Genomic DNA, 22,793 nt, shown 5'->3' with positions numbered 1-22,793 from the left:
GTCCCACCTGTGACACAGACTGTAATTCCCGTATTAGATTGTTCAGTCACCTAAGAACTCACTGAATGGAAGCAAGTCTTCCTCGATTTCGAGGGACTGCCTATGATGATGATGCTCAATGTCTGCTTTGGTGCACCCAGAGTTTCAGAATATTGGAAATTCTAAACCGAAGATGAGAATGTGCTGTGATGTCTTGTTAGAATGTGCGCTAGTATCTCGCAAAATATCTGGTTATTATTTTAATGTGGCTAATTGCATTTTTGCTCAACTCGTTATCTTGTGCCTTAATTTACAGGTGGCACAAGAAATTACCTAAATTACATTTATTTATACACCAGTATTTAAGCCCACCTTCTCAAAATATGGTGGATATATTTTGACACGTTAACTGGTCTTGATGCAAATTTCACTGTACTGGGTTATGTTTTTGAGATTTGTGTTTATTTGTATTGATATAACAGTGGATCCCCTGTTCACAGGTCATCTGGTGTCTGGAGCACAATTATGAAATTTAGCTGCTAATACCGCTTGACCCTTCAAGCTGGATCTGAATTGCACCTGCCCCAATTCTGCAGCGCTGAAAGTTAGTGCGATACTGCTCGGCATCACCAAGCGCATTCGCTTTGCATTATCCCACTCTTGATAACTTACTTGAATAGATATACTAAACTTGTTTTTATAACACATTTTTATCAGTAGAAATTGGCCTAATATTTACACTTCTATCAAATGTTTTAAAGAACATCTCATCTGCAGTATAATTACACGTGGTGGTTGTGTGAAAATAACACATTTAAGAGCAAGGATTAATCAAAATGAATATGGGTTTTAAAAAAAAAAATGCTTCCTCACCTGAAGAAGGCCTTTCCTCTTTAATTTCTGAATACAGGAAGCTTGTCAGAAATCTTACACAGTTCTCTTATTTATGACTTCCTCTTCATCAAATCAGTAGCGTTCATCATATCTGCCAGTATAATTTTCTGAAGTTGATAAAGTAACCCTGAATTAATTGGTTGGATTTCTTAAATCAGTTGCAATGAAAGAGAATTAAATCTTCGAGTGCCTGAAGTCAAATAATCAGTATACACTAACCTTTTAGTAATTTCACAAACTAAGTCATATTTTTGAAATCTGCATGAGGATGAAAATCTGCTCCCAATAGATTTGGAATTATGAACATATGAAAATGATGGCAGGAAAAGACCAGCTGGTGCATCAAGTCTGCTCCACGCTCGATGCTGGAGTATCATGTCTAGATACTTCCTAGCTCCCCCGCCACGTAATCCCCTGGGCGAGGTGACAACAGTGAAAAGCTCTGGAGCAATAAGGGAAAAATTACTCTGGAAAAATCCCCTCCGACCCCCTCGGGTGATCAAACCCAGTCCAGGAGATCACATGGTCCATGTGTTCAAAATCCACCTGCCTTCTATCTGCCCCAATCGGGAACCGGTCCAGCCCCTTCCGAAGGCCATGCCGAGAGTCAGCACCCACCACACCAGCTGGCACTGTATTCCGGGGGCTCAGTGCCCTCTGGGAAATGAAGAACCATCAACCATTCAATCTATTCCTACTTTTGCATGTGCCCCGGTCCTCCCCAAACTGTCAAACTGGAATAATCTATCAATAGGCAAGCGATTTCATTATCAGATCACTTCTCAGTCTACTCTGCTCTAATGCAAACAGACCCTGCACCTTAATTCTATCTGAGTAACTAAGGTTCCTTATGTTAGGAATCATTCTTGTAGCTCTCCTTTTCCAAGGTCACTATCCTCCACCATGTGAGGGGACCAACACTGGGCATGGTACTCGAGATGCAGTTTTAACCAGAGATCTGTATTGTGGGGTTTTTTGTGCAACTTTTTATTTTCATTCAATATAGATGAAGGTAGTAAAAGAGTAAGTTTCAGCTTTCCTTAGCAAAAAGGGCCACATTACAACATAATTCTAAAAGGACAAAGAATGTTTTTAAAAAAAAACAAGCCTGAAGGCACTGAGTCTCAATGCGAGGAGCATTCGTAATAACATAAGAATTAGGAACAGGAGTAGGCCATCTAGCCCCTCGAGCCTGCTCCGCCATTCAACAAGATCATGGCTGATCTGGCCGTGGACTCAGCTCCACCTACCCACCCGCTCCCCATAACCCTTAATTTCCTTATTGGTTAAAAATCTATCTTTGATTTGAATACATTCAATGAGCTAGCCTCAACTGCTTCCTTGGGCAGAGAATTCCACAGATTTACAACCCTCTGGGAGAAGAAATTCCTTCTTAACTCGGTTTTAAATTGGCTCCCCCGTATTTTGAGGCTGTGCCCCCTAGTTCTAGTCTCCCCGACCAGTGGAAACAACCTCCCTGCCTCTACCTTGTCTATAAGGTGGATGAATTAACTGTGCAGATAGCTGTTAACTGATATAATGTAATTGGAATTACAGAGACATGACTCCAGGGTAACCAAGGCTGAGAAACATAGAAACATAGAAAATAGGTGCAGAAGTAGGCCATTCGGCCCTTCGAGCCTGCACCGCCATTCAACAAGATCATGGCTGACCATTCCCTCAGCGCCCCCCTCCTGCTTTCTCTCCATACCCCCTGATTTCCCCCCCCCCCCCCCCCCAACCGTAAGGGCCATATCTAACTCCTTCTTGAATATATCCAATGAACTGGCATCAACAACACTCTGCGGCAGGGAATTCCACAGGTTAACAGCTCTCTGAGTGAAGAAGTTTCTCCTCATCTCAGTCCTAAATGGCCGACCCCCCCTATCCTAAGACTATGTCCCCTGGTTCTGGACTTCCCCAACATCGGGAAAATTTTTCCCGCATCTAACCTGTCCAGTCCCGTCAGAATCGTATACGTTTCTGAGATCCCCCCTCATCCTTCTAAACGCCGGTGAATAAAGACCCAGTTGATCCAGTCTCTCCTCGTATGACAGCACAGCCATCCCTGGAATCAGTCTGGTGAACCTTCGCTGCATTCCCTCAATAACAAGAACGTCCTTCCTCAGACTAGGAGACCAAAACTGAACACACTATTCCAGGTGAGGCCTCACTAAAGCCCTGTACAAATGCATTAAGACCTCCCTGCTCCTATATTCAAATCCCCTAGCTATGAAGGCCAACATACCATATGCCTCCTTTACCGTCTGCGTGCCCACTTTGTGACTGATGAATCATGACATCCAGGTCTCGTTGCACCTCCCCTTTTCCTAATCTGCCGCCATTCAGATAATATTCTGCCTTTGTGTTTTTGCCCTCAAAATGGATAACCTCACATTTATCCACATTATACTGTATCTGCCATGCATTTGCCCACTCACCTAACCTGTCCAAGTCACCCTGCAGCCTCTTGGCATCCTCCTCACAGCTCACACCGCCACCCAGTTTAGTGTCATCTGCAAACTTGGAGATATTACACTCTATTCCTTCATCCAAATCGTTAATGTATATTGTAAAGAGCTGGGGTCCCAGCACTGAGCCCTGCGGCACCCCACTAGTCACTGCCTGCCATTCTGAAAAGAACCTGTTTATCCTGACTCTCTGCTTCCTGTCTGCCAACCAGTTCTCTATCCACGCCAGTACATTACCCCCAATCCCATGCGCTTTGATTTTGCACACCAATTTCTTGTGCGGGACCTTGTCAAAAGCCTTTTGAAAGTCCAAATACACCCCATCCATTGGTTCTCCCTTGTCCACTCTGCTAGCTACATCCTTAAAAAATTCCAGAAGATTTGTCAAGCATGATTTCCCTTTCATAAATCCATGCTGACTTGGTCCGATCCTGTCACTGCTTTCCAAATGCGCTGCTATTTCATCCTTAATGATTGATTCCAACATTTTCCCCACTACTGATGTCAGGCTAACCGGTCTATAATTACCCGTTTTCTCTCCCTCCTTTTTTAAAAAAGTGGTGTTACATTAGCTACCCTCCAGTCTATAGGAACTGATCCAGATTCGATAGACTGTTGGAAAATGATCACCAATGCATCCACTATTTCTAGGGCCACTTCCTTAAGTACTCTAGGATGCAGACTATCAGGTCCAGGGAATTTATCAGCCTTTAATCCCATCAATTTCCCTAACACAATTTCCTGCCTAATAAGGATATCTTTAAGTTCCTCCTTCTCATTGGACCCACTATCCACTAGTACATTCAGAAGGTTATTTGTATCTTCCTTTGTGAAGACAGAACCAAAGTATAGGTTCAATTGGTCTGCCATTTCTTTGTTCCCCATTATAAATTCACCTGAATTCGACTGCAAGGGACCTACATTTGTCTTTACTAATCTTTTTCTCTTCACATATTTATAGAAGCTTTTGCAGTCAGTTTTTATGTTCCCTACAAGCTTCCTCTTGTACTCTTAATTAAACCCTTAGTCCTCCTCTGTTGAATTCTAAATTTCTCCCAGTCCTCAGGTTTGTTGCTTTTTCTAGCCAATTTATATGCCTCTTCCTTGGTTTTAACACTATCCTTAATTTCCCTTGTTAGCCATGGTTGAGCCACCTTCCCAGTTTTATTTTTACCCCAGACAGGGATGTACAATTACTGAAGTTCATCCATGTGATCTTTAAATGTTCACCATTGCTTATCCACCGTCAACCCTTTAAGTATCCTCTGCCAATCTATTCCAGCCAATTCACGCCTCATACCGTCGAAGTTACCTTTCCTTAAATTCAGGACCCTAGTTTCCGAATTAACTTTGTCACTCTCCATCTTAATAAGGAATTCTACCATATTATGGTCACTTTTCTCCAAGGGGCCTTGCACAACAAGATTGCTAATTAGTCCCTTCTCATTACACATCACCCAGTCTAGGATGGCCAGCTCCCTGGTTGGTTCCTCGACATATTGGTCTGGAAAACCATCCCGAATACACTCCAGGAAATCCTCCTCCACCGCATTGCTACCAGTTAGGTTATCCCAATCAATATGTAGATTAAAGTCGCCCATGATTACTGCTGTACCTTTATTGCACACATCCCTTATTTCTTGTTTGATGCTGTCCCCAACCTCACTACTATGATTTGGAGGTCTATACACAACTCCCACGAGCGTTTTCTGCCCGTGGTGGGGTAGTGTTACTGGTTAAAGAGGAGATTAACACAATAGTAAGGAAGGACATTAACTTGGATGACTGGGTTGACTAGGCTTGTATTCACTGGAATTGCGAAGAATGAGAGGGGATCTCATAGAAGCATAGAAAATTCTGACTGGATTGGACAGGTTAGATGCAGGAAGAATGTTCCCGATGTTGGGGAAGTCCAGAACCAGGGGTCGCAGTCTAAGGATAAGAGTAAGCTATTTAGGACCACGATGAGAATCTTTTTCACCCAGAGAATTGTGAACCTATGGAATTCTCTACCACAAAGTTGTTCAGTCCAGTTCGTTAGATATATTCAAAAGGGAGTTAGATGTGGCCTATATGGCTAAAGGGATCAGGGGTATGGAGAGAAGGCAGGAGTGGGGTACTGAAGTTGCATGATCAGCCATGATATTGAATGGTGATGCAGGCTCAAAGGGCTGAATAGCCTGCTCCTGCACCTATTTTCTATGTTTCTATGATGTGGAATCTATATGGGTAGAGCTGCGAAACACCAAAGGGCAGAAAACGTTATTAGGAGTTGTGTACAGATCACCAAACAGTAGTAGTGAGGCTGGGGATGACATCAAACCAGAAATTAGGGATGCTTGCAATAAAGGTACAGCAGTTATCATGGGTGACTTTAATCTACATATAGATTGGGCTAACCAAACTGGTAGCAATACTGTGGAGGAGGATTTCCTGGAGTGTATAAGGGATGGTTTTCTCGATCAATATGTCGTGGAACCAACTCGAGAGCTGGCCATCCTAGACTGGGTGTTGTGTAATGAGAGAGGATTAATTTAGCAATCTTGTCGTGCGAGGCCCCTTAGGGAAGAGTGACCATAATATGGTAGTATTCTTCATTAAGGTGGAGAGTGACCGTTAATTCAGAGACTAGGGTTCTGAACTTAACGAAAGGTAACTTCGATGGTATGAGACGTGAATTGGCTAGGATAGACTAGCAAATGATACTTAAAGGGTTGACGGTAGATTAGACATTTAAAGATCACCTGGATGAACTACAACAATTGTACATCTCTGGCGTAAAAATAAAACGCGGAAGGTGGCTCAACCGTGGCTAACAAGGGAAATTAGGGATAGTGTTAAATCCAAGGAAGAGGCATATAAATTGGCCAGAAAAAGCAGCAAACCTGAGGACTGGGAGAAATTTAGAATTCAGCAGAGGAGGACGAAGGGTTTAATTAGAAGGGGGAAAATAATGTATGAGAGTAAGCTTGCAGGGAACATAAAAACTAACTGCAAAAGCTTCTATAGATATGTGAAGACCAATTGAACAAATACTTTGGTTCTGTCTTCACTAAGGAAGACACAAATAGCCTCCCGGAAATACTAGGGGACCGAGGGTCCAGCGAGAAGGAGGGAAATCTTTATTAGTCAGGAAATGGTGTTAGGGAAATTGATGGGATTGAAGGCCGATAAATCCCCAGGGCCTGATAGTCTGCATCCCAGAGTACTTAAGGAAGTGGCCCTAGAAATAGTAGATGAATTGGTGATCATTTTCCAACATTCTGTGGATTCTGGATCAGTTCCTATGGATTGGAGGGTAGCTAATATAACCCCACTTTTTTTTTAAAAAGAGGAAGAGAAAACAAGGAATTATAGGCCGGTTAGCCTGACATCGGTAGTGGGGAAAATGCTGGAATCAATTATTGAGGATATAATCGTAGCGCATTTGGAAAGCAGTGACCGGATCGGTCCATGTCAGAATGGATTTATGAAAGGGAAATCATGTTTGACAAATCTTCTAGAATTTTTTGAGGATGTAACTAGCAGAGTGGATAAGGGAGAACCAGTGGATGTGGTGTATTTGGACTTTCAAAAGGCTTTTGACAAGGTCCCACACGTGATTAGTGTGCAAAATTAAAGCACATGGTATTGGGGGTAATGTATTGATGTGGATAGAGAACTGGTTGGCAGACAGGAAGCAAAGAGTGGGAATAAATGGGTTCTTTTCAGAATGGCAGGCAGTGACTAGTGGGGTACCACAAGATTCAGTGCTGGGACCCCAGCTATTTACAATATATATTAATGATTTAGACGAAGGAATTGAATCTAATATCTCCAAGTTTGCAGATGACACTAAGCTGGGTGGCAGTGTGAGCTGTGAGGAGGATGCTAAGAGGCTGCAGGGTGGCTTGGACAGGTTAGGCGAGTGGGCAAATGTATGGCAGATGCAGTATAATGTGGATAAATGTGAGGATATCCACTTTGGTGGCAAAAACAGGAAGGCAGATTATTATCTCAATGTTGACAGATTAATAAAAGGGGAGGTGCAACGTGACCTGGGTGTTATGGTACATCAGTCATTGAAAGTAGGCATGCAGCTACAGTAGGCAGTAAAGAAAGCAAATGGCATGTTCACCTTCATAGCGAGAGGATTTGAGTATAGGAGCAGGGAGGTCTTACTGCAGTTGTACAGGGCCTTGGTGAGACCACACCTTGAATATTGTGTGCAGGTTTGGTCCCCAAATCTGAGGAAGGACATTCTTACTATTGAAGGAGTGCAGCGAAGGTTCACCAGACTGATTCCTGGGATGGCAGGACTGACATATGAAGAAAGACTGGATTGACTAGGCTTATATTCGCTGGAGTTTAGAAGGATGAGAGGGGATCTCATAGAAACATAAAATTCTGATGGGATTGGACAGGTTAGATGCAGGAAGAATGTTCCTGATGTTGGGGAAGTCCAGAACCAGGGATCAGCTATATAGGACCGCGCTGAGGAGAAACTTTTTCACCCAGAGAATTGTGAATGTGTGCAATTCTCTACCACAGAAAGTTGTCGAGTCCAGTTCGTTAGATATATTCAAAAGGGATTAGATGTGGCCCTTACGGCTAAAGGATCAAGGGGTATGAAGAGAAGGCAGGAGTGGGGTACTGAAGTTGCATGATCAGCCATGATCATATTGAATGGTGGTGCAGGCTCTAAGGGCCGAATGGCCTGTTCTTGCTCATATTTTTTATGTTTCTTTCTCCTGAAGGAGAAAGTTCTAGGTTTGATCCCTACACCAGGGCTAGAGCGCATAATCTAGGCTGACACTCTGGTGTCCTGGTCTATGTTTCTCCTTAGACCAGCACAGCCAACATCAGATTTGCTTTTTATTAATCTGAGATTTTGCACTGTGCAAAATGACATGGCAGCCTACATAATATGATTGAGTACAATTTGAAATAATGTATTGTGCATGAAATGCCTTGAGACATGAGACATGGGGTTAGAAATTGCCCTCTGCCGGAAACGGGGCTCACTTAGCCTTTCTGAAGTGTTCTGGCTGCCACATCCATTGCGGTGGTCTATCTGGCGAAATTCAGCACCTCGGGTTTTTTTTTTCCAGCGGGGCAGAAGTGGATCATCATGGGGGCGGATTCATAGAATCGTAGAAACTTACAGCACAGAAGGAGGCCATTTTGGCCCATATTGTCCGCACCAGCTGACCAAGAACCATCCAGCCTAATCCCATTTTCCAACTCTTAGTCCATAGTCCTGTGGGTTATGGCACTTCAAGTGCACAGTGGGAGCGGAGCGGCGCACTGATGACATCATCATACTGGCACATTACAATGTCTCTCCCCTTCAGTTAAAGGGGAGAGCCGCTGCGAACTCTGCAGATATTTTAGTTAGGCCCACTGGGCCACCAGGGAGGGTTTTGGCCGGGCCAGTGACCTGGCACCCAAGAGGGGTTGCCAGACTGCCTGTTGGAGGCCCAGCTGAACCCGGAGGCATATTTGTCGGCCGACAAAAGAAAAATAACATGACGGCCATGGCAGTGCACCCTCCCCTTTAAGGGTGGCCGTGCCGCCATTTCCCAGAGAGTGCACCGACAGCAAAAGCTGTCTGAGGCACTGGCCAGCGGTGGGGCCCCTCCCGTGGGCAGGGCAATGTCGGGTAAGGGCCAATTTCGCGGGGGCGTCCCCGCCAGTCGTTAAGGGGTCAGCATGTGCACGCCGCCGCGGGAAAACGGGCGGAGCGGTCCCGGGCACCACTCCGCTCTTGAGGTAGGGTAATTTATAAAATGGCCCCATCATGGAGAGTCGGTGGCCAATACGCGTGGCTTTTCCGGAAGCCAGAGGCTTTATCTGCAGGGGCAATTTCGGCCCCATGATCTTGTACAGAAATGCACTAAGGGAGAAAATTCTGAAATATAGATGATGACGAATATATGCAGTTTTAATACTTTCTTTCGTCCCTTCTCTCCATTTTCTTTCCTCTTCTAAAGCATCAACTCTTTGAGGTATTGTTCCATGAGTCCCAACAGTCCTCTGATAGTTCACCCAAGTAGCCATGCAGTATTGGCAGGCTGTGAACCTAACCAGTCAGCCTTCTGGACTCAACATAGAGTTCAACAATTTCAAACCATAACCTCTGCCTATAGTTTGTTCCCTTTCCTCCCCTTTTTTTAAAAAATAACCCCCCCCCCCTTTATTTTTTCTGTTTCCCATGGCAGCTGGTAATTCTGCCATTCGCACCCTACCTAGACTTATCGTTTGTTTCCTAACTTGTACCATTGCCATCTCAATTTGGCCCATTATCCATTCCCTTTGTGTCTCAAATCTCTCCTGCCTTCCACCCTATCACAGACCTTCCCTTTTGTTGTTTCCTCCTCTTTCCCCTTTCCCTTCCTGAAGAATCTTTCATATTTTGAACTTTTGACAGTTCTGACTAAGGGTCATCGCGCTGAAACGTTAACTTTGTTTCTCTCCATAGATGCTACCTGACTTGCTGAGATTTCCAACATTTTCTGTACTTTACTTTAGCATTGACATGCTGTTTTACTGTTGATCCTGATCTTGTGCAGTTTCAAACAGAAGTGGGAAGCCTGGCTGATTTATCTCACTCCTACCCCAAGTGCACTGAGGTGAATCTTGGTGCCCAAATGCTGCCCCATCTAGGAGCAGCTAATTCCGCAGTCAACGAGAGCTAATACTTGGAACAAATGGGAAGATGCAGTCGCTTGTCTATCACAGAGCCAATTATATTAGAGATTTGCAAACAAATTGAATTCATAAGTAGTTAAGTAAATAAGCAGCCAAGTGTCATCCGTGAAGAAGGGACTGGGTCTTGTATAATGAGAGGATTAATTAGCAATCTGGTCGTGCAAGGCCCCTTGGGGAAGTGTGACCATAATATGGTACAATTCTTCATTTTAAGATGGAGAGTGACACAGTTAATTCAGAGACTAGGGACCTGAACTTAAAGAAAGGTAACTTCGATGGTATGAGATGTGAATTGGCTAGGACAGACTGGCGAATGATACTTAAAGGGCTGACGGTAGATAGGCAATGGCAGACATTTAAAGATCACATGGATGAACTACAATAATTGTACATCCCTGTCTGACATAAAAATAAAAAGGATAAGGTAACCATGGCTAACAAGGGAAATTAGGGATAGTGTTAAATCCAAGGAAGAGGCATATAAATTGGCCAGAAAAAGCAACAAACCTGAGGACTGGAAGAAATTTAGAATCTAGCAGAGGAGGACTCGGGATTTAATTAGGAGGGGGAAAATAGAATAGGAGAGTAAGCTTGCAGGGTACATAAAAATTGACTGCAAAAGTTTCTATATATATATGTAAAGAGAAAAAGATTAGCGAAGACTAATGCAGTCAGAATCAGGTGAATTCATACTGGGGAACAAGGAAATGGCAGACCAATTGAACAAATACTTTGGCTCTGTCTTCACCAAGGAAGACACTGATAACCTCCCGAAAATAATAGGGGACCGAAGGTCTAGCGAGGAGGAGGAAACTGAAGGAAATCCTTATTAGTCAGGAAATTGTGTTAGGGAAACTGATGGGATTGAAGGCTGATAAATCCCCAGGGCCTGATAGTCTGCATCCCAGAGTACTTAAGGAAGTGGCTCTAGAAATAGTGGATGCATTGGTGGTCATTTTCCAACATTCTATTGACTCTGGATCAGTTCCTATGGATTGGAGGGTAGCTAATGTAACCCCGCTTTTTAAAAAAAGGAGGGAGAGAAAACGGAATTATAGACTGGTTAGCCTGACATCAGTAGTGGGGAAAATGTTGGAATCAATTATTAAAGATGTAATGGCAGCGCATTTGGAAAGCAGTGACAGGATCAGTCCAAGCCAACATGGATTTATGAAAGGGAAATCATGCTTGACAAATCTTCTGGAATTTTTTGAGGATGTAACCAGTAGAGTGAACAAGGGAGAACCAGTGGATGTGGTGTATTTGAACTTTCAAAAGGCTTTTGACAAGGTCCCACACAAGAGATTGGTGTGCAAAATTAAAGCACATGTTATTGGGGAAATGTATTGATGTGGATAGGAAACTGGTTAGCAGACAGGAAGCAAAGAGTAGGAATAAACGGGTCCTTTTCAGAATGGCAGGCAATGACTATTGAGGTGCCGCAAGGTTCAGTGCTGGGACCCCAGCTATTTACAATATACATTAATGTCTCCAAGTTTGCGGATGACACTAAGTGTGTGGCAGTGTGAACTGTGAGGAGGATGCTAAGAGGCTGCAAGGTGACTTGGACAGGTTAGGTGAGTGGGCAAATGCATGGCAGATGCAGTATAATGTAGATAAATGTGAGGTTATCCACTTTGGTGGCAAAAACAGGAACGCAGAATATTATCTGAATGGTGACAGATTAGGAAAAGGGGAGGTGCAACGAGACCCGGGTGTCATGGTACATCAGTTATTGAAAGTTGGCATGCAGGTACAGCAGGCGGTGAAGAAGGCAAATGGCATGTTGGCCTTCATAGAGAGAGAATTTGAGTATAGGAGCAGGAAAGTCTTACTGCAGTTGTACAGGGCCTTGGTGAGGCCACACCTTGAATATTGTGTACAGTTCTGGTCTCCTAATCTGAGGAAGGACATTCTTGCTATTGAGGGAGTGCAGCGAAGGTTCATCAGACTGATTCCCAGGATGGCAGGACTGACATATGAAGAAAGACTGGATCGACTAGGTTTATATTCACTGGAATTTAGAAGAATGAGAGGGGATCTCATAGAAACATATAAAATTCTGACAGGACTGGACAGGTTAGATGCAAGAAGAATGTTCCCGATGTTGGGGATTTCAGAACTAGGCATCACAGTCTAAGGATAAGGGGTAAACCATTTAGGACTGAGATAAGGAGAAACTTTTTCACTCAGAGAATTGTGAACCTGTGGAATTCTCTACCACAGAAAATTGTTGAGGCCAGTTTGTTTGATTTATTCAAAATGGAGTTAGATGTGACCCTTTTGGCTAAAGGGATCAAGGGGTATGGAGAGAAAGCAGGAATGGGGTACTGAATTTGCATGATCAGCCATGATCATATTGAATGGTGGTGCAGGCTCGAAGGGCTGAATGGCCTACTCCTGCACCTATTTATTTTCTATGTTTCTGTGACATTGGTTACAGATGACGTCTGGCCTGTGTCCAGGCTGAAATTCAGTCCAACAAACATGGAGAAGATGAGAAAGATCTGCATCTGGTACCCAGTGCCTCAAAATGTATTCAAGGAGGTTGAGGGGGTCCTAGAAGTTGGAATAGGTCAGATATTTCAACTAGACATTTCTAAAAATGGCCTGCAGCAGGTTTGTGTCAGTTTGGTTTCCGTAATTGTGACAAGGCTGCCAAATCAAAACAATTTCTTGATTCGCTACTAGTGGAGCTGTGGGAGGGAAGTAATTTGTTTCCCTGTAAGCAGTGTTTGCTGAAGTTTACACTGCTGGAGGTTGATTGTTTTTCTGTACTCCTACAGTGTGTACCTTTTTATTGACCGTTTTTTTTTGACAAAATTACCTGGTGTTCCTGGAGGAAAGAACACTTGCTCCCCGAGGCTTAGATGCGCAGCTCAGCGTATGGGCTCTCACATCCCAGGAACATAAGCACAACTTGGGATCACATGGGCCGGACCACCAATGAATGAGGAGTGTTCTCATTGATAATAATGGTGAGTTCCGTTTGTACAGAGCTCCCATTACTATCAATGAGAATACCCCCCAAAACACAAGCACAGCACATAAATTTAAAAAAAACACCTCCCATTTAAAATTAATTGAAATTAAATTAAATAGTTTTCAGAATTTTTTTAAATATGATTTAATAGGGTTAAAAATAAACTTGCGTTAATGGACAGTGTTTTTAATAGAAAAATTAAATGTTATCACTTTTTTAAATATCTTTTATAATGCTTACACTGGTAAAAGCAGGCCTGGGGTGGGGGGGTGGGGGGGCGGAGGGTACTTAGCTTGTGTTTCCCGCTGCTGCTCCCTTTTCTCACGGGGTCCTGGCTGCGATCGCTCAGCCCGGCACTCTGCTTGAGCGCCAGGCTGATCGCGCGGCACCCCCGCTCCCCCGTGCTCCAGGTAGGTCCGTTTTCCTTCTGCAGAGTTAGCAGCGTACGCCGTTCCCATTAAGTGAAGGAAGAGCCCCTCGCACGCGGCAGCACTGCATGGCCCAGTGTGCAGCACTGCGAAGGCGTCTGCCCCGTTAGCACCTCTGGCAGGAAGTGGAGCACTTGACTTAGCATTCTACTTCCTTCTGGGGGCGGTAACCCGAATTTTTCAAGAGGGGTGGAACTTCCGCGCCTGGCGCTAAGTTTCACACATCTCAGATGTTACCACCCCCCAAATGTGGCGATAACTAATTTCACCCCTATGTCTCCTACTTCTCAACCAATTGTCAATTTTTTTCCAACATCCAAATTTTCATGATTAGAAATATTCTGATGCAGAATGGCTGAGTAGATAATTGGTAGAGGAATGGATTGTACATAAAAATGGCCATCAGATGCTGCTTCAAGCACAGCTATCCATTCATTTTTAATAGGGCTGGTATAGAACTTATTTCCATAGTCCATTACAAATTCATGAGGAATATTGAATTGACTTTGACTAAAAGATTTAATTTTATGCATACACATCCAGATGCTGCTTTTGTACTATCCAGGCTATTCAATAAGTAAACCATTTCAAATGTAATTCATTTTTAGCATTTACTAAGAAAATGGGAACTTACTAGCTTAACCGTATTATGTATATTTCTTGGTGAGGATTACTGGTAAAGTAAAGGTACATTATATTGTAACCGTAACTTGTTCAACTGTTTAGACTAATGTCTGGTAAATTGACATATGCCCCGTGTTGTAAGAACATCAAAATAGGAAGGTTATGTTTAACCTAAGCTTCTAGCCTATGTGTTTGTCATCAATTAATTAATCGACTCCAGATGAAAGGAGTAATCCTTATAAATATTACTAAATCTTAAGAGCATTTCATCCAACTCTGCAGTTATGCCTCCTGTATTATGGTCTTCCATTCTTACCATTGATGTTCACCATGGACTACAAACTACAATTTATTGTCCAGTGCAGGATCAGCTGTACTGAATAATTCTCCCAGGAGTGCACTCAGCGACGAAGTAGTGAAATTAATGCTATTGGATGGATTATGTCTGGGGTTTGTCAATTATTGCAATTTCCTGTTGTGCAGTATCTGCACCATGTTTCAGTTTTTGTCACATTCTCTCAAGTGCAATTGCTGATGGAGATTTTTTTTTCCCTCTTTACAATAGGGAAGGATCACGTTTGTAGATTTATTGGCTGTGGAAGAAATGACAGATTTAATTATGTTGTTATGCAGCTGCAGGTAAGTTTATTTAAAAAGCACCATCTACATTTTAATGTACAGCAACTAAAAGTTTCTTTATCACTTTGTTCTTGAAGTTGAGCCCCCCTTAACCAGAGCTCCCTTATCCAGAACCATTCCTGGCCATTCAAACTCCAACGTGACGACTACGTGTGCGGGAAGTGTATCCGCCTCCAGCTCCTGACTGACCGCGTTGTGGAATTGGAGCTGAGGGTAGATTCACTCTGGAGCATCCACAATGCTGAGAATGACGTGAGTAGCACGTGTAGCGAGTTGGTCTTACCGCAGGTGAAGGGTCCACAGCCAGCTAGGGAATGGAAGACCAGCAGGAAGAGCAGTGCAAGGAAGGTAGTGCAGGGGTCCCCTGCGGTCATCCCCCTGCAAAACAGATACACTGCTTTGAGTACTGTTGAGGGGGATGACTCACCAGGGGAGGGCAGCAGCAGCCAAGTTCATGGCACCGTGGCTGGCTCTGTTGCACAGGAGGGCAGGAAAAAGAGTGGGAGAGCGATAGTGATAGGGGATTCAATTGTAAGGGGAATAGATAGGCGTTTCTGCGGCCGCAACCGAGACTCCAGGATGGTATGTTGCCTCCCTGGTGCAAGGGTCAAGGATGTCTCGGAGTGGGTGCAGGACATTCTAAAAAGGGAGGGAGAACAGCCAGTTGTCGTGGTGCACATTGGTCCCAACGACATAGGTAAAAAAAAGGGATGAGGTCCTGCGAGACGAATTTAAGGAGCTAGGAGCTAAATTTTAAAAGTAGGACCTCAAAAGTAGTAATCTCGGGATTGCTACCAGTGCCACGTGCTAGTCAGAGTAGGAATCGCAGGATAGCGCAGATGAATACGTGGCTTGAGCAGTGGTGCAGCAGGGAGGGATTCAAATTCCTGGGGCATTGGAACCGGTTCTGGGGGAGGTGGGACCAGTACAAACCGGACGGTCTGCAGGACCGGAACCAATGTCCTAGGGGGAGTGTTTGCTAGTGCTGTTGGAGAGGAGTTAAACTAATATGGCAGGGGGATGGGAACCAATGCAGGGAGACAGAGGGAAACAAAATGGAGACAGAAGCAAAGGACAGAGAGGAGATGAGTAAAAGTGGAGGGCAGAGAAACCCAAGGCGAAAAACAAAAAGGGGCCAATGTACAGCAAAATTCTAAAGGGTCAAAGTGTAATAAAAAGGCAAGCCTGAAAGCTCGGTGCCTCAATGCGAGAAGTATTCGGAACCCAGGAGGGGCTCTGAGCTAGTTAGTGGGTGAGAGCGCGGATGAACAGGACCCCAAGAAAGAATGCAAAAGGCAGGAGGCAACAGAGCAGAGTAGCACTGGGGTAAGTGTAAACCACAAGGTGATAGGAAGGGACAATATGTATGAAGATAAAGGGGCTGCAGGAGGGGTCAAAACTAAAAATCATGGTTTAAAAGCTAGTATTAAAACACTCTATCTAAACGCACTCGGCATTCGAAATAAAGTAAATGAGTTGACGGCACAAATCATTGCAAATGGGTATGATTTGGTGGCCATTACAGAAACGTGGTTGCAAGGTGGCCAAGACTGGGAATTAAACATACAGGGGTATCTGACAATTCGGGAGGATAGACAAGAAGGGAAAGGAGATGGGGTATCTCTGTTAATAAAGGATGATATCAGGGCAGTTGTGAGAGATGATATTGGCTCTAATGAACAAAATGTTGAATCATTGTGGGTGGAGATTAGAGATAGTAAGGGGAAAAAGTCACTGGTGGGCGTAGTTTATCGGCCCCCAAATAATAACTTCACAGTGGGGCGGACAATAATCAAGGGAATAATAGAGGCATGTGAAAAAGGAATGGCAGTAATCATGGGGGATTTTAACCTACATATCGATTGGTCAAATCACATCGCACGGGGTAGCCTGGAGGAAGAATTCATAGAATGCATACGGGATTGTTTCTTAGAACAGTATGTTACAGAACCTACAAGGGAGCAAGCTATCTTAGATCTGGTCCTGTGTAATGAGACAGGAATAATAAACGATCTACTGGTAAAAGATCCTCTCGGAATGAGTGATCACAGTATGGTTGAATTTGTAATACAGATTGAGGGTGAGGAAGTAGTGTCTCAAACGAGCGTGCTATGCTTAAACAAAGGGGACTACAGTGGGATGAGGGCAGAGTTAGCTAAAGTAGACTGGGAACACAGACTAAACGGTGGCACAATTGAGAAACAGTGGAGGACTTTTAAGGAGCTCTTTCATAGTGCTCAACAAAAATATATTCCAGTGAAAAAGAAGGGCGGTAAGAGAAGTGATAACCAGCCGTGGATAACCAAGGAAATAAAGGAGTATCAAATTAAAAACCAATGCGTATAAGGTGGCCAAGGTTAGTGGGAAACTAGAAGATTGGGAAAATTTTAAACGACAGCAAAGTATGACTAAGAAAGCAATAAAGAAAGGACAGATAGATTACGAAAGTAAACTTGTGCAAAACATAAAAACAGATAGTAAAAGCTTTTACTGATATATAAAACGGAAAAGAGTGACTAAAGTAAATGTTGGTCCTTTAGAAGATGAGATGGGGGATTTAGTAATGGGAAATGTGGAAATGGCTGAGACCTTAAACAATTATTTTGCTTCGGTCTTCACAGTGGAAGACACAAAAACCATGCTAAAAATTGCTGGTCACGGGAATGTGGGCAGGGAGGACCTTGAGACGATCACTATCACTAGGGAGGTAGTGCTGGACAGGCTAATGGGACTCAAGGTAGACAAGTCCCCTGGTCCTGATGAAATGCATCCCAGGGTATTAAAAGAGATGGCGGAAGTTATAGCAGATGCATTTGTTATAATCTATCAAAATTCTCTGGACTCTGGGGAGGTATCAGTGGATTGGAAAGCAGCTAATGTAACGCCTCTTTAAAAAAGGGGGCAGACAAAAGGCAGGTAACTATAGGCCGGTTAGTTTAATATCTGTAGTGGGGAAAATGCTTGAAGCTATCATTAAGGAAGAAATAGCGGGATAGGAATAGTGCAATCAAGCAGACGCAGCATGGATTCATGAAAGGGAAATCATGTTTAACTAACTTACTGGAATTCTTTGAGGATATAATGAGCATGGTGGAGAGAGGTGTACCGATGGATGTGGTGTATTTAGATTTCCAAAAGGCATTCGATAAGGTGCCACACAAAAGGTTACTGCAGAAGATAAAGGTACGCGGAGTCAGCGGAAATGTATTAGCATGGATAGAGAATTGGCTGGCTCACAGAAAGCAGAGAGTCGGGATAAATGGGTCTTTTTCAGGTTGGAAATCAGGTTAGTGGTGTGCCACAGGGATCGGTGCTGGGATCACAACTGTTTACAATATACATAGATGACCTGGAGGAGGGGACAGAGTGTAGTGTAACAAAATTTGCAGATGACACAAAGATTAGTGGGGAAAGCAGGTTGTGTAGAGGACAGAGGCTGCAAAGAGATTTAGATAGGTTAAGTGAATGGGCTAAGGTTTGGCAGATGGAATACAATGTCGGAAAATGTGAGGTCATCCACCTTGGGGGAAAAAAAAACAGTAAAAGGGAATATTATTTGAATGGGGAGAAATTACAACATGCTGCGGTGCAGAGGGACCTGGGCGTCCTTGTGTATGAATCCCAAAAAGTTAGTTTGCAGGTACAGCAGGTAATCAGGAAGGCAAATGGAATGTTGGCCTTCATTGCAAGAGGGATGGAGTACAAAAGCAGGGAGGTCCTGCTGCAACTGTACAAGGTATTGGTGAGGCCGCACCTGGAGTACTGCGTGCAGTTTTGGTCACCTTACTTAAGAAAGGATATACTAGCCTTGGAGGGGGTATAGAGACGATTCACTAGGCTGATTCCGGAGATGAGGGGGTTACCTTATGATGATAGATTGAGTAGACTGGGTCTTTACTCGTTGGAGTTCAGAAGGATGAGGGGTGATCTTATAGAAACATTTAAAATAATGAAAGGGATAGACAAGATAGAGGCAGAGAGGTTGTTTCCACTAGTCGGGGAGACTAGAACTAGGGGGCACAGCCTCAAAATACAGGGGTGCCAATTTAAAACCGAGTTGAAAAGGAATATCTTCTCCCAGAGGGTTGTGAATCTGTGGAATTCTCTGCCCAAGGAAGCAGTTGAGGCTAGCTCATTGAATGTATTCAAATCACAGATAGATAGTTTTTTAACCAATAAGGGAATTGAGGGTTATGGGGAGCGGGCGGGTAAGTGGAGCTGAGTCCACGGCCAGATCAGCCATGATCTTTTTAAATGGCGGAGCAGGCTCGAGGGGCTAGATGGTCTACTCCTGTTCCTAATTCTTCTGTTCTTATGAACAAATTGAAGTCCTTCCTCGCTGCCGACTCCCGCAATCACTGTCCTGACCCTGCGATCCACCGCACCCCCCATGATCTATCTGCCGCACTCCCAGCCCCAAGCCAGCCAGCCCTGATATCCCCTTGCTCAGTACCTGTACCATCCAAATTAACATGACCACCCCTCGTCCGGAAAAATCCCTTATCCAGAACAGGCCAGGTCCCAAGGGTTCAGGATAAGGGAGGTTCAATCTGTACCTAGCTTCTAATGCACCTTGGAGCAGGGTTATTTTAATGAATTTGTCTTTATTCTAAGCAGAAGAACATAACTAGGAGCAGGAGTAGGCCACCTGACCCCTCAAACCTGCTCCGCCATTCAATATTGACACTCTCCCACTTCTCTGCCCGCTCCCCATAACCCTTTATTCCCTTATCGCTCACCTGTCTATTTCTGCCTTAAATATATTCAATAACCCAGCCTCCACAGCTCTTTGGAACAGAGAATTCCATAGATTTACAACCCTCAGAGAAGAAATTCCTCCTCATCTCAGTTTTAAATGGGTGGCCCCTTATTCTGAGACTATGTCCTCTAGTTTTAGTTCCCCCTATGAGTGGAAATATCCTCTCTGTATCCACCTTGTCGAACCCCCTCGTTATCTTGCATGTTTCGATAAGATCACCTCTCACTGGCATATAGGCACAACCTATCTTCATAAGTCAACCCCCTCATCTCCTGAATCAACCTAGTGAACCTTTTCTGAACAGCGCCCAATGCAAGTATATCCTTCCTTAAATACGGAGACCAAAACTGTACGCAGTACTCTAGGTGTGGCATCACGAATACCCTGTACAGTTGTAGCAGAACTTCTCTGCTTTTATACACCATCCCCCTTGCAAAAAAGGCCAACATTCCATTTGCCTTCCTGATTACTTGCTGCACCTAACTTTTTGTGTTTCATGCACAAGAATCCCAGGTCCCTCTGTACTGTAGGACTTTGCAATTTTTCTCTATTTAAATTATAATTTGCTTTTCTATTTTTTTATGCCAAAGTGGATAACGTCACATTTTCCCACATTATACTACATCTGCCAAATTTTTGCTTACTCACTTAGCCTGTCTATATCCCTTTACTGATTTTGTGTCTCCTCACAATTTGCTTTCCCACTCATCTTTGTATCATCAGCAAACTTGGCTACATTGCACTCTGTCCCTTCATCCAAGTCATTAATATAGATTGTAAATAGTTGAGGACCCAGCACCAATCCTTGTGGCACCCCACTAGTCAATGTTTGTCAACCGGAAAATGACCCATTTATCCCGACTTTCTGTTAGCCAATCCTCTATCCATGCTAATATATTACCCCCAATCCAGTGAGCTTTTATCTTGTGCGGTAACCTTTTATGTGGCACCTTATCGAATGCCTTCTGGAAATCCATAAGACATAAGAAATAGGAGCAGGAGTAGGCCATTTGGTCCCTTGAGCCTGCTCTGCCATTTAATAAGATCTTGGCTGACCTACCTGAACTCCACTTGCCTGCACTATCCCCATATCCCTTGATTCCTTGGATAAATAAAATAATTTATTACAATTCATGTTTATCTTAATGTCTGTGGAAATGTATTTGATTTGTGTTTCGTCGAATTAAATGACTTTTGTAATGACCAGAATTTCTTTTGGAAGTGTTGAAGTTTAATTTGCTGTGATGTAAAATATCCTTTTACTGTTTGTCTTTATACCCTGCATCGTTTGCGGAGTCTCTAACTTCTGCAATATACCTTATTCCACTTTTAGTTTGTATTAAATTGTCTAACATATTACAGGTATTACTAAAACATAAGGCCAGATTACCCGATTGTGTCTTTTACCTGGAGTCCGGAGCTGATGACACCCTCCAGTTAGTGACCTCAATAATATACTTGGAATGGGCTATTACTGTCAGAAAGGCATTCTTCTAATTGCTTACAAACCAGGAAACCTCTAAGCATGTGAGGTCATTGCTGTGTATAGAGCACCATTTTAGATACAGGTTGAGCGTCCAAAATCCGGAGTTCCAGAATCTGGACTCCAGACCGATTGGCAGGGCAGTTTGGAATCCATAATATGTTCCAGAATCCGAATCTACCGACCTCGTGGTACTGCCGCTGCCTGACCTTGGACCTTGCCTCACCGTCCCTCGCCTTGCCGCTGCCCGATCTCTGGCCTTGCCTTGCTGCCACTGCCCTTATCTCAAGGCCTCCTCGCCGGCCCGCCCGAACACCACCTCCGCGATGAGGCCACTCGACCAGCTCTTCGGCGACGGGGCCCCGCCCGAACTCTTTCCTGCGGCCCCGCCCGAATATCTCCTAGGTGCCGGGGCCCGCCCAAGCTCTTCCCCGGGGCCTGCCCGACAACCTCATCACCTGCCGAGCAACCCCCCCCCCCCCCCCCCCCCCCTTCTGATGTTCCGAAATCCGGAAATACCTGAACCTGGGCTCAGGTGTTTCCGGATTCGTGACGTCAAAGACGTTCCAAAATCCACAACGGCCTCGGTCCTGAGGGTTCCGGATTTGGGGTGCCACACATGTACTAGCAAATTCAGTTCACTGTGATTTTTTTTTACTATTAACAGAATTTTGAGCAGTACTGATAGATATCATCTTGAAGAAATTGTACTCCAAACCTCATTTTGTATTATTGTTTTCTCTCCCTATACTTTATCTGGAGCCATACATTATTCCCCATCTGAGAAGTTGGGTAGCACCTTTCTCTAACTAGCAAGTGAGGTCCACTGGTTTACTTTTATTCCTTGCTTCCTTTGGTGAAGTACCCAGCATGCACTCGGTATGTTTTCCTGACAATAATTGAGATTGCAAATTTTTATAGGGAATCACTGACATGCTTGTCTCATTTGGAGGTATTCCATCAGTCTTTTGTACCTGTGTAATTGGGCCCTCCATATAGAGAAAGGAAAAGGTGATGGGGTAGAAATTAATCCCCGCCAGAAACCTGGCACACCTACCGTTTTCTAAGTGTTTTTAACGTCGCATCAGGCACGAGGGATTATTGATCCATTTTAAGTTCTTTGACAATTTTTTGGGAATGGACCAGATGTTGGTCATAATGGTGGTGGAAGTGCGGCAGTAAATACTCTCGAGGGGTGGAAGTGGGGGCAGGACAGACTCAGTGCTGACGTCGGTGCATGTGTGAGTCACCATGTGTCTCCCCTCATTTAAAGGGGAGACAAGCAGTGATTATTTATCCTTAGACACCAGGGAGTGTTTTGGCCAGGCTAGCGGCCTGGCACCCAAGAGGTGGTGCCAGGGCCGCCTATTGGCGGCCCGGCCGAAACCTGGGCCATAATTGTCCGGCCAATCGGGAAGTTGGTTGGCAAAAAAAACATGGCCGCCACGGGCTGCCACGCTGTCGTGGTTCTCGCACAGAAAACAAGATGCACCGACAGAAAAAGCTGTCGTGGGCACCGTGTGGCGGATCTGTGATTTTTTTTTTTTCCAACTAAATTTCGCGGGAGGGTGACACGGAGGTGCGGGAGAGCGACGGTGCGCGTTTCAGATGGTCGGCAGCAGCGGCGCGGATGTGGGTACGCCCGAAAATTTCCCGAGGTGAATTTTGATCGTGGCAGCCATTGGACCGGAAGTCGGCAGCCGCTCGACTCCACCACCTGGCCGCTGCTTTCTGGCGGTAAGTGGCCTTTTTGGCGGTAAGTGGCCTTCGGCTCCGATGTCGCCCCGAAGTGCATCACATGATGTGATGTTGGTGGCATTTGTCTCTTTCTTCTCTCACCTCT

The 22,793-nt window shown here is 44.3% G+C and overlaps 1 protein-coding gene across 2 annotated transcripts in view; it reads left to right on the top strand.

Annotated features, from left to right (window-relative positions):
* Positions 1-22,793, top strand: part of LOC139263127 (tau-tubulin kinase 2-like) — a 269,673-nt gene that overhangs the window by 103,929 nt on the left and 142,951 nt on the right. For both annotated transcript variants that reach the window (XM_070878715.1, XM_070878714.1), the window contains exon 4: positions 14,635-14,708. In XM_070878715.1, the coding sequence (XP_070734816.1) occupies positions 14,635-14,708 (74 nt within the window). The remainder of the gene's footprint in view (positions 1-14,634; positions 14,709-22,793) is intronic.

The sequence above is a fragment of the Pristiophorus japonicus genome, chromosome 4, assembly GCF_044704955.1.
Source record: "Pristiophorus japonicus isolate sPriJap1 chromosome 4, sPriJap1.hap1, whole genome shotgun sequence".
Lineage (NCBI taxonomy): Eukaryota > Metazoa > Chordata > Chondrichthyes > Pristiophoridae > Pristiophorus > Pristiophorus japonicus.
Note: the sequence above shows the minus strand (reverse complement) of the source record. Positions and strands in the feature narration are given on the sequence as shown.